Raw genomic sequence first — 13,121 nt, 5'->3', positions numbered from 1 at the left:
CTTTATCAGGTACTCCCTAGACGTTTTAGTTTTTTTTTTTGGTACATTGCTTTTACACATAGTATATACCTAGGTGTATAATAAAAACTACATATATAGAAAAAACCAAAATGTCGGTTGCAATTTTCATTGGGTCATGATAACCCACATTACAGAACACAACATGCCCTGGCTTTGATGTGGACGGGTGAGAAATAGAAATACCAACAACTGGTGGGGTATGATTACGATGGCTGCTCAATTGATGCTTGACAACTCAGTGAGGTATCTGGATCTGAATAATCCATACGAGTGGAATGGATCAATTTGAAACACCACCAGTCCTGCATTCTGCAGGTAACGAATGCTGCACGGCTTGGCTTTGTAACAATCTCTGCATAATAGTAACTCTGCAAGAACTTCAATCATGTTCACTTGAGCTTATCTGCCGAATCTACCAACCATTCAGCAGTATTTTTTTTTCTCAAAATAAATCAATAAATAGTACTTTTGGCTATGACATTTCAGACAAATGAACAGCCTCACTTACGACAGCCATGAAATATTTCTGTCCAGGCCAAGCTCATATCTGAACATTTTTATGACTGGAAGGGTGTACTTGGCTTTCGTCCTTGGAGGACAACTGGACAAGGTAACTGATGTCTGCACTGCAACATGTGGTCACGGTTTGGACTGATGCTGGGTCATTTGCCACGGCATTGGAAAACTGCCACCGTCAGGAATGCCTTTTGGAACAATCCACCGGCGGAGTTCACGAGGAGGAGGGTGTTGGGTCCAAAAGGAATGGTCCAGATTTAACCCCACAAGGCCACAGCCCAGCCTAAACAGAGAGAGAGAGAGAGAGAGATGGCCCAATAAGCTGTGCCCTTGTGTCCGTGTCGGCCCGGCACAATAGACTAGATGTGACTTCGGGATGAGCTCCTGCCGGGCCGGACACGGCGTAAGATCACGATTGGAGCCCATCACGTCTGGCCGCGAGTGGACGGGATGCTCCACGTGCACAAAATTTCCGTGGTATTTTAAGGCAGTGTAAACGACATTTTTTTGCCAGTATTTAATACACAAAATTATATAATCAACCACACCGCTAGAAAAAATAAAGTACTCAATCCATCGATGTTTGACTTTTTTGTCACCAAATTTGACCACTCGTTTTATTTCAAAAATTTATATAAAATATTACTTCTTTTGTTATGACTTGGTTTATTAATAAAAATTCTTCAAGAATAACTTAAATATAATTATGTTTGCAAAATTTTTTTTGAATAAAACGAGTAATCAAACTTGAAATAAAAAAAAGTCAAATGTCTTATAATTTGGGATGAAGTACCAAACAACATCAGTCTTGGAGAGCTACACAATCGTTGTAGTTTGTATATAAACATATAGGGTATTATGGGTAATTTGAGTACCAATGATCAATAGCCCAACTGTCAGAACTAAATTTGGATGTCTAAAATTATACTGCCCTAAATTCTAATAGGGATTCCAGTTCTAGGTACGGGTGGTTTGGGTTCATTTGAATAAAGGTCCACGTGCTATAACACTGTCGTATTGATATGAAAAAAATATGTCACGTACTATTACCATTTATTTTCATTATAGGACGACATATCTTTTGTTGGGCCGAGCGCCGTGACCGCGAGGCCTTTGAGAGCAAGTTTAATAATACAGCCCACTTGCTGGTTGTAAGGTTTTTTGCAGCCTTCTCCCAGCCTACCCATACAGTAGTTAGCTATTCACTATTAATACATGGTCCACTTATCTCTCTCATAAGGTTTCTTGGTTCCTGTGCCTAAGCTGGCTGTAAGCTTACAACCTGCTTCTCCTCTCTCTCCTCCCTTCTCTCCTCCACCTCAGCATTTAGCCAGCTTACAGCCCACTATAATACTTGCTCTAAGCGTTAGATCCTGTCTAGTGGGTTGGAAGTCTGGCAAGGGTGTAACACAATGGCAGCAAGACTTCCGCGAGGAGGATATGGATATGGCCGTTTCAGCCAAACCAGCAACGTTATGATGATGTCATCACAACTTCATACAAGGCCTTGTTTAGATATTAAAAAATTTTAAATTTCGCTACCGTAGCACTTTCGTTTGTTTATGGTAAATATTGTCCAATCATAGACTAACTAGAGTCAAAAAAATTCGTCTGACGATTTACAGACAAACTGTGTAATTAGTTTTTGTTTTCGTCTATATTTAATGCTTCATGCATATGCCGCAAGATCGATGTGACGGAGAATCTTGAAAACTTTTTGGTTTTCAGGATGAACTAAACAAGGTCCAAATCCACAAATACGGGTCAAAATACATTTATGCACAGTCATACGTAGATATCACGTAGGACCGCTGACAACCGAGTCTATTGGTTTGACCGCTCTTTACCATTCTAGGCCTGGTTTAGTTCGCCCCGAAAACCAAAAACTTTTCAAGATTTCCCGTCACATTAAATCTTAGAGCACATGCATGAAGCATTAAATATAGATGAAAATAAAAACTAATTGCACAGTTTGTCTGGAAATCACGAGATGAATCTTTTGAGTCTAATTAGTCTATGATTGGATAATATTTGTCAAATAAAAACGAAAATGCTACAGTGCCGAAATCCGAATTTTTTTCGGAACTAAACAAGGCCCTACTCCTATGGTATATTTGGAAGGCTAGAAATGACAACAGGTTTAACAGGAAAACTTGGACTGCTTGGAGTGTCCATCAGGCGGCCATCACATGCTTACGTACATCTGCAAGCTCATACTCAAATTGAGTTACACGGTAACCACCACACCCATTCTACCAATGCAGGAACACAAGTTCAATATATTCAAAATCCACAAATATTACAAGGGATTACATGCTATGTCGACGCCTCTACTGAACGTGACTCTCTTGCCCATAACATTCGACCAGCTGGTCTGGGCATAGTCATTGTTAACATGCAGACACAACAGGAACAAAGAATCCACATAAAAGCCGTCTTAAATGACACTTTCTCGGTCATTATGGCGGAAGCAGCAGCGATAGCACTTGCTGCCAAAGTTCTTAATGGTATGCAGGTACATGAAGCTCAGATTCTATCGAATAGCGTTTTACTCCTTCAATATCTTAATGAACAGGAATGCAATCACCCCCTAATTGGAGAATGAAGACTTATATACAACAATTCAATGCTAGTTCTCAAAACTCTTCATTTTCTACCTACAAGATTAGCAGGGAAATCAACAATGAAGCAGATCTATTAGCTAGACAGGCTCTGGCTTATAGTTTAGACACCTCTCAGCCTTTCCAGGCTTACTGCTCTATTGAGAAACATGGTTCTCAGTGTCCTGTATTTCAGGCTCTGAACAATATTACCCTAATATCTGTAAGGTTACTCATAGCTCTGTTTCTTGTCAAATAAAAAAATGAAACAGTTTTCAGGGTACCTTTTCGGTCTTGTTTAGTTCTCAAAAAACTTTGCAAAATTTTTCAGATTCCCCATCACATCGAATTTTTAGACGCATGCATGGAGTATTAAATATAGACGAAAATAAAAACTAATTGCATAGTTTGGTCGGAATTGACGAGACGAATCTTTTGAACCTAGTTAGTCCATAATCGGATAATATTTGTCAAATACAAATGAAAGTGCTACAGTATCTGTTTTGCAAAAAATTTTGAAACTAAACAAGACCATAGTCCAAAGCTAACAGTAATTTTTTCACAGCTCCCAGCTGAAGCAAACACACTCGCATGCAGTCAGGGTGTGCCGAGGGCACGATGGAGCTCTTTGAGCCGTCTGCGTCTAGGCCTGTTCCTACCCAAGTCCAAAAAGTTTTCAAGATTTCTTGTCATATCAAATCTTGCAGTACATGCATGAAGCAATAAATATATATACGAAAATAAAAACTAATTACACAGTTTGCTTGTAAATTGTGAGGCGAATCTTTTGATCCTAGTTAGTCTATGATTAGACAATATTTGCCACAAACAAACGAAAGTGCTACAGTAGCGAAATCCAAAAAAATTCGCATCTAAATAAGACCTAGGCATCTAATAATTCCAAAATAATTTGCAAAATCGACACGGTAGCTTTTTCGTTTGTATTTGATAAATATTGTCCAATCATAGACTAACTAGACTCAAAAGATTCGTCTCGTCAATTTCGACCAAACTATGTAATTAGTTTTTATTTTTGTCTATATTTAACACTTCATGCATATGTCTAAAGATTCGATGTGACGGAGAATCTGAAAAGTTTTGCAAAATTTTTTAGGAACTAAACAAGGCCCTAAGAAAATTTGCAAAAACCTGCCTCACGAGCAGCAGGGATGGGATCGTTGTCTTCGTGAGACATCGACTTTGACCCATTCTCCGACAAATCAACTACAGATGCACGGATCTCGTGGGCGCTGTCTATTCCCCATGGTTTGCATATCTTGAAAGTTCCTACCTAAAAATTTTTCATCCATCTTATCGAATCTCATTGAATCTTTGGATACATGCATAAAACATTAAATATAGACGAAAAAAAATTAATTACACAGTTTGGTTGTAAATCATGAGACGAATCTTTTAAACCCAATTAGTCTATGATTAGCCATAAATGCTACAATAACCTATATGTGCTAATGATAGATTAATTAGGCTTAATAGATTTGTATTGCAGTTTTCAGACGATCTATATAATTTATTTATTTATTATTTTTCAAAAACCCCTTCCGACATTCTTCCGACACGTCACATACGCCCAAAAATTTTCTTTTCGCGAACTAAACAAGGCCGAAGCCTAGATGAAAATTTTAAAGCTCGTTAACTCGTTTGGCTCATGGCTAACGAGTCAAGCCGAATCAAGATTTTAGCTTGTTAGCTATAACGAGTCAACTCGAGCTAGCTTACGAGCCAAACAAGCTACAATTTCAAAAAAAAAAGTCATTATAATTTATATTATTTCATGTCTTGTTATAAATGATTGATATGTTAGCTCATATAAATATTTTGTTCGATTTAAGACTATTGAATATTTTTTTGTATTATTACTATTTTGAAAGTTTAGATAAATGTAAATATCATATTTTATGTATTTTTTATACTAGACTCACAAGCTTAACGAGCTAGCTCGAGCTTGTAACGAGTCAAACCGAACCAATTTTTTAGCTTATTAAGATAACGAGCTAGCTTGTTATCCTAAGGTTAGAACGAGCCGAGGCGAGCCAAACCATCGCCTCGTTATCCAACCTTGTCTACGCAGAAGAGGAGTTGAAGTTGGGGAGAGTGACCGTCCAACGGCAAGGTGGCGGCGAGGTCTGTCCCGGCCGGTCATACTGACCATTTGACCATTTCAGGAGTACATGAGTTCGTGATCTAATTTTGCAAGGAGTTGATTGCAAGAATAGAAAAAAGTGAAGGGTTCGAGGTTAAAAAATGCAATGAAATATAAACAGGAAAATGAGTAGTGAAAGTTGATCATAAGATTTAAGTAGACTTCACGGTTTCCAATGCAAATTGTTTTGTTAGCTTCTTATCTTTTTCAGAGAATGGATAAATTGACTAAAACTTAAAAAGTCGATAATAAATCAAAATGGAATCCAAAATCATAATTCAAATTTTGTTAGGTTCTTTTTGACCAGAACCATAACCTAAAAGTGATACAATATATGTTACACCTTGAAGGTTCTCGCATACATTATTTTGTGGAACCATTAGTACTCTTTTTTAAAAAAATGTTTAGCTCAATAAAATTGCATAAATTATGTAACCTACTCGTATCAGTATGACACTACGAAAAATTATACTTATGTTTGATTATGTTGCTAGAATTACTAGTCTAAAAAAATATCACAATCATATTGAACTTAATTAATTATACCTGATTTTGTATCAACTAGAACAACACACTTGTATACGATGGGTCATATTCGTATTTAATCGTGGCTAAATGCAAGCTTTGAACAACTAATAGTTTGATCTATCCATTTAGTTGTTTGTACCTGGGCTCGAAAAATTTACGTACAAGAGACTATTTATGGCCTGATTGATTGGGTGCCAAAACTTGAGAACATGCCATAAATTTTGGCTATTGATTGGTTTACTGCCAAAAAATTGGCACACCAAATTGTATGGCCAAAATCATGCAAAGCAATTAGAAACCTCCTCAATCTCATAAGAAAAAAAAGTGCTCACTACTATGGCACTCAACCAAATATATTTTACATCTCCAATAAAAAAAATATTCTACATCTTTTGCTCTAACTTTTGCAAACCTTTAATTTTGGCTTGCCATGATTTTTGGTTGGCCAAGTTTTGGAACCCAATCAATCAAAGCCCTATGGTTGTACGTGCCCAAAGACTGCCAACTCACGCACAGTGACCACTACTAGTATTACTCCTACTACTACCTGGTGAACACGCGCCACGCCTCTATCATCGTTAATGCGAAGACATGACGGCGATTTGCCCTGCCCAAGCGAGCATGTCATTGATCATTTTTTCTGTCCGATCGAGGACAGCTGCTGCGTGTTTGTGTGCTCAAGTGCGATGATCTCTCCCGAATCGGAGGCGAAAGTAGGAACACGTTGACACGCCGCCTCCGACGCCATTTACCACCACCTCCCCGCCCGTGCGCCTCCCTCCCTCCCTCCTCCCTCGCCGTCCCAGTCAACCGCATTGAATACCGCCAGGCCACGGCCGCAGTCAATGCACTGCTCCTGCTCGCGTCCGCGTGTTCCCCCGTCTCCACGCGTCCGTCCGGCCAGCTCCAGCTCCAGCTCCAGCCGCACCGGCACCGGCACCGGCACCACCACCTCCTCCGCACGCGCGTGCCGCACCGAGCAGGCGTCCCATCGGTCGCCCACCACGCGCCGCTGCGGCTGGGGGTGGTGCGCGCAAGAAGAATCCAAGCTCCCCCGGTCCCGAACCGGTGAACTCCACAGTCCGTAGCAGTCTGCCTGCCTGCCTGGCCTACAAGAGCAAGCGGACAAGCGCCACACGGGCAAAGGCCAGTTCACGAGCCCGGCCAAGAACCCAAACCCCAAGCAAGGCCAAGCCAAACCGCGCTTCTTCTCCACCTTCTCCTCGTGCTCCGCTCGGCTTGACTCCTCGCGCCAATTCCGGGGAACAGGCCATGCCGGGAGATGGGGGAGCAACTGGAAGGGCGACGTGGGTGTGCGCGGTTCTCGCGGCGTTCCCATTTCTAGCGGCGGCGGCGGCGGGGAGGTACCACGCGGTGTTCAATTTCGGGGACTCGCTGGTCGACGCCGGCAACCTGGTCACGGAGGGCATCCCGGACTACCTCGCCACCGCGCGCCCGCCCTACGGCCAGACCTACTTCGGCTACCCCACCGGCAGATGCTCCGACGGCCGCCTCGTCGTCGATTTCATCGGTAAATTTCGCCGGCTCTTGGCTTCTCTAACCTTTCGCATGCGTGCGTGCGTGCGTGCGTTCTTGGGAGGTGGCTCTGTTCGGAATTCGATGGGTTTTTGGGCCTCTGCTCCTGCAGCGCAAGAGTTCGGCCTCCCGCTGCTGCCGCCGTCCAAGGCCAAGAACGCCAGCTTCGCGCAGGGCGCCAACTTCGCCATCACCGGCGCCACCGCGCTCGACACCGACTTCTTCCAGAAGCGGGGGCTCGGCAAGACCGTCTGGAACTCCGGCTCCCTCTTCACACAAATCCAGTGGCTGCGTGACCTCAAGCCATCGCTCTGCAGCTCCGCGCAAGGTACACCCGACCACCCCAGAATGCAAAATTCACCGATTCTTTACCTTTTTTTCTTTCTTTCTTTCTTTCTTAAAGTAAAATTCCATTTCGTTTCGTGAATGTTGGTGCATAGTTTTGACGCTGTTACCTTTTGTCCCCCCCCCCCTCCCTTTCCTTGGTTCTGAAGAATGCAAGGAGTTCTTCGCCAAGTGCCTGTTTATCGTAGGTGAATTCGGTGGAAATGACTACAACGCCCCGCTGTTCGCCGGCAAGGACCTCAAGGAGGCATACAAACTGATGCCCCATGTGATTCAGGGCATCTCCGATGGAGTTGAAGTAAGAATTGTGTCTTTGTTTCGATGCTACTTGGCGTGCTTTTCTGTGGATTGTTCTCTAATTCCTTGTATGTGCCCTGTCCTGCCCTGCCTGCAGCAATTGGTTACCGAGGGGGCAAAGGATTTGATTGTGCCCGGAGTGATGCCGTCGGGGTGCTTTCCAGTCTACTTGACCATGTACACTGACCCAAAGGAAGGGCATGGCTCGCGCACCGGCTGCCTCAAGCGGTTCAACACATTCTCTTGGGTGCACAATGCGATGCTCAAGCGCGCACTTGAGAAGCTCCGAGAGAAGCACCCTGGTGTGAGGATCATCTATGGTGATTACTTCACGCCAATCATCCAGTTCATACTTCAGCCCAAGAAATTTGGTGAGCTCCTCAGTTTTCTATCTGTGTTATCATTATAGCCATAGCAATCTGATATGGCCAAGGATAAGCTTTTCATGGCTAGTTGTCGGAGACAGGTCTAATGTTGCCCAACATAGTTTTAATTCAACTTCACAGCAGAGTCAAAGTATCACCCTTGCGTTCTAGTCAGATACAATAGAATTCAGATCATACTTAAGTGTACGAAGTACAAATATCAGAATCAAGTTATTAACTTATCATGTAGCATCTCTTATCCTATTCCAGCAGGACTAGTCATTAAGGCTAGAGTTATGTTACAAACTGTATGTTAGAACTGGCTGTTCTTATTTGCTACACAGAACAAAAGGCCATCTTGAAACAAAACATATACAGAAAATCGGTATGTTGCTTGTGTACCATTTGCGAGAGCATCTTAAACTGATTGTCAAAAAACTAAAATTTGACTTGTGCGGGTGCTCGTTTCGCTGAAATTTGGCTTATGCTGATGCTTATGTTGAAATGCTGTGAGAGGAAAACACTGTTAAAGTACAGTGCAGCAAAACAGGGAGGTGTACATGTTCATTCGCTGCTGAAGTAGTGCAGCTGTAAAGATATAGACATATTTTTGAAGTGGGAGGTACATGTACCAGTGAATTGGTAGTTTCGACCGGAAAAGAATGTCACTATTGAAGGCAACATCTTGACTCTGTTAATTGCAAAAAATTGGTGCTAGTTAACCATGGGCCTTTGTTTTCTCTTACTTCCTAGACATGTCGAAAAACATCTTCTCTTGGAGTCATTGTCACTAGAAGTACAAACATTAGAACTAGAGTAAAGTCCACTACCGGTCCTTAAACTTGTGTTGTCGTGTCATCCCGGTCTCTAAACTCACAAATCGATTGTTTAGGTCCTCAAACTTGTTCATCTGTGTCATCTCGGTCCTTAAACTTGTTCAATTGTGTCATCCCGGTCCCTAAACTTAGAAATCATCCGTTTAGGTCCTCAAAGTTGTTCAGTTGTGTCATCTCGGTCCCTAAGCTTGGTTTTGAATCTCATCTGGGTCAAAACAAAGCGATCTAACAACTCTATATCAAAAAATAATTCATAACTTTTTCATATGGATTCAAATGAAGACAAATTTTATACCAAAGTTATAGTCCTCAGCACAATCTACAACTTTGTAGTTGAAAAGTTTTTTATTTGAAGTCGTTTAGTGTTATAAAATTTAATTTTAAATTTTAAATTTTAAAATCTATAAACTTATAAAAAATATTTTGCGAACCTAAACGATTTTAATTTAAAAACTTTTCAACTGCAAAGTTGTAGATCATGTTGCTGCCTACAATTTTGATATAAAGTTTATCTTCATTTGAGTTTATATGAAAAAGTTATGAATTATTTTTCAATATAGTTTTTAGATTCGTTCTGTTTTCACCCAGATAAGACTTAAAAAACAAGTTTAGGGACCGGGATGACACAAATGAACAAGTTTGAGGACCTATACGGAAGATTTTTAAGTTTAGGGACCAGGATGACACAACCGAACAAGTTTAGGTACCTAAACGGTCATTTTGCGAGTTTAAGGACCGGGATGACACATCCGAATAAGTTTAGGGACCGCTGATGGACTTTACTCTTAGAACTAATACCTTACCCCATCTGCGACCAACATATATTTTTTGTATCTTAGTTTGTTTCACATGTCTTGTTTATTCCAACTCTGTTAACCAACACTCCGTTAACCAATCATTGAGGCATTGCATCTTGGAGTATCCCTTTTCCCCAGAAATTTTTTAGCAAGATTCTGGATCAAATAAAGAAGCATGGGACTGTATTGCTGAGACATCTATGTCAGAAGGAGAATCTTCCATCTTATGCATTGTTTTTTTCCTGGACATCAAGAGATGGGTACAAATTCTTCCATCCTTGTCATCTGTGCATGATGGGTGCAAGAGCTGCGTGGCCATCCTTTATTTTCTGTCTGTCATAGAGTTTGTGTGGCCAGGATATAACAAGATATATATATGATACTGCATTTGGGAATTGGGACCAGGATATGTATGTACATCAAGCAATTGACATGATTATTTCCCAAGTCAACTAAGTAACCTAAAATCTTTGCCTCAATGCAGGATTCTACAAACAACCACCAAGAGCCTGCTGTGGCGCTCCTGGGAGGGGCCCTTACAACTTCAATCTAACAGCAAAGTGTGGCGAGCCTGGCGCTTCCGCATGTGCTGATCCTACAACGCACTGGAGCTGGGATGGTATTCACTTGACGGAAGCCGCATATCGACAAATTGCCAGAGGTTGGCTTCATGGACCATTCGGAGACCAGCCTATTGTGCAATCGTCTTGAGTACAGCCAGCCGCTCCTCCTGTTGTACCTCCTCTAGAGTGTACCAAAATAGCACACCATGACACCAAACTGGATCCGATAAGGTAGTAGTAGTTCCATGTATATCTCCTTCCATTTCATCATTGCAGTCAGGTAAAGAGCCGAGATAGGGGCTATTAATTAAAGCATGATTTCTTCATTCATGGTGGTGGTATAAGTACAAAGTGTAATGCACACAACAGTTCATATGATACAGGGATGATTCCCTGTTGTCCATGATGACTCCCAGTTAGAAATCACTATGGTGGTTAGCTCCGACTTCTGTCTGAATATATATACTCCTACTCTGGAGCCTTATCCTCTTTGTGCACATGCATGATTCGAGCGGAATCTTCTGATCTGAGAAAATAAGATTGCTTGCGACTTGTATGCATGCTGGCCGTCCAGTTGAAAGTTGAAATCTAAACATGATATGTATGGTCTCTTTATTATATTCCATGCTTGCTTGCCATACTATATTACAAGAAGCTTCAATTGCAGACTACCGTGGTCCGTGGATCCCACTCTGCTTGGTGATTGATTGCACTGAAGTTTGTCATATACGACACCGTACTGGTTATGCCCTGACAGTATACAGTTTGCTTAATACAATACACGGCGCTTACAATTAGCTCTAAGTTTGTTGTATCTTCTTTTGGTTCTCTTTTTTTTTCCTTTTTTTTTGTTATCCTCCTCTTTGGTAAGCTCGACGCTTACCATTAACGGCGTAGCTTGTAATGTTTCCTTAATGAAATATGTGCTTAGGCACGGCCGTGAAAAAAAAAACTTTACACAATAGATGTGAGTTGAGCTAGAACCTGCTATAGTAACGTTAATAAGTCTCAAACATTATAATTTGATTGCTATATTTTTTGGTAAAAAAAATCCTAATAATAACAACAATCTTTTTGTTTTCACGGATCAATATAATACTCCTAAACTAGGTGTCATCTAAAATGCCAGCCGATAACTAGGGAAAGTAACAACTTAATTACTCTCTCCATCTTGTAATTAGTGAGGAGTGAGATGGTCTTTTGCCAAACTTCTTATTTTGAAAACAGTTTAGAATTTCTTATATTTTATGATAGAGTAGAAAAGTATATTTATGACGTGAAATAGTATAACCAGTTATACCATGAAATATATCTTCACTATATACTTATTTGGTACCATAAATGTTATTACTTTTGAATATAATAAAGTTGGTCAAATTTAACATAATTTGACGACTCAAGATGATTTTAGTAGGAATTAGACACTTAGTAATTTATTTTGGAGTGGAGAGAGAGTGTCAATTATTATATATAAAAGTAAAGAAAAGGTACGGCTTAAAAAGGTGTGTGCGCATTGGACATCAAGAGCGACCACTGAATTTGAAATGCCAAGGCTTCCTTTGTGCAAAGGCAAGTACATGATGCTGCGGTTTCCTTCTTTTCTGCTTTGCGCCACTAAAAGCATCTAGGCCCCTAGATAGGGTTTTGATGATTGATGATAACGGTTAATTACTATAACTAACATGTGTTTTGCAGAGACATTAGAGTGTTAGGTCATGGTAATGTCAATCAATGAGCAATATGGTTTTCATGCCTTCTATCAATGGAAATAGTTTCGGTTTTCAAAGAAAGGACAACAAGGTTAGGGACAGCTAGATCCGAACATGGAATGAGTTGAGTGACGTGTTGGATTAGTGGTTAGAACTTTGTTTACCTTTGACTGTAGTATTAATGGGGGTGCAAATGGATAGCTTGACCTAGGTGAGTCTAATGGTTTAGGTGTGGTGCACACTTGTTAAACTTAGCACTATGAGCTGCAAAATGGCCCTAAGATTGATTGGAATCGAAGTCGTTCACAAAGTGTTTGAATCAGAAGTGAACGAAGGCCTTGGTGTTGCATCGAACACTCGACGGGACGTTGGTGTCAGCGTCCGACCAGGCACACAACATATGCAACAAAAGAGAAGAGTGCGTCGGATGCACAAACGTGTCACCGTCGGACGCGCTAACATCTGCTACTGTAGCAGTTTGCAGCAGAGGCTTAGCAGTTGACGATGTCGAAGGCCGCTAGGGTTCAATGTCGTACGCTGGACCTATTGTCATACGCAATACAGAGAGCCCCCAAATGGTGTTTAGGGCCATCGGACACATCCAATGGGTAAGCATCAGACGTAGGTCAGAGTTCGATGTGGTCCTAATAGCTAGTTTCTTCAGCGCACAGGTTGTATACGTCAGACACGTCCGACACATGTCATCAGCGCGTCTGATGACCTCGACAGCTGTTGAAATGGAGGGTAATGGTTGTTTTTTTGAGTGAGGCTCTATAAATACAACTTTTACTCGTCCATAACAACCCTCTTGCCCATTTGTTCAACTGAAGCAACCATTTGAGTGCAA

At 41.3% G+C, this 13,121-nt stretch overlaps 1 protein-coding gene across 1 annotated transcript; it reads left to right on the top strand.

Annotated features, from left to right (window-relative positions):
* LOC8072645 (GDSL esterase/lipase At5g45910) lies at window positions 6,627–11,125 on the top strand. Its single transcript, XM_002438455.2, has 5 exons — window positions 6,627–7,357; window positions 7,475–7,690; window positions 7,857–8,005; window positions 8,102–8,375; window positions 10,487–11,125. Exons 1-5 carry the CDS (start codon window positions 7,099–7,101, stop codon window positions 10,711–10,713), a joined length of 1,125 nt encoding a protein of 374 aa, XP_002438500.1. The 5' UTR covers window positions 6,627–7,098; the 3' UTR covers window positions 10,714–11,125.

Source organism: Sorghum bicolor, chromosome 10 (assembly GCF_000003195.3).
Source record: "Sorghum bicolor cultivar BTx623 chromosome 10, Sorghum_bicolor_NCBIv3, whole genome shotgun sequence".
NCBI classification, from domain to species: Eukaryota; Viridiplantae; Streptophyta; class Magnoliopsida; order Poales; family Poaceae; genus Sorghum; species Sorghum bicolor.
The sequence above is the reverse complement of the archived record's forward strand: the minus strand, read 5'-3'. Positions and strand labels throughout refer to the sequence as shown.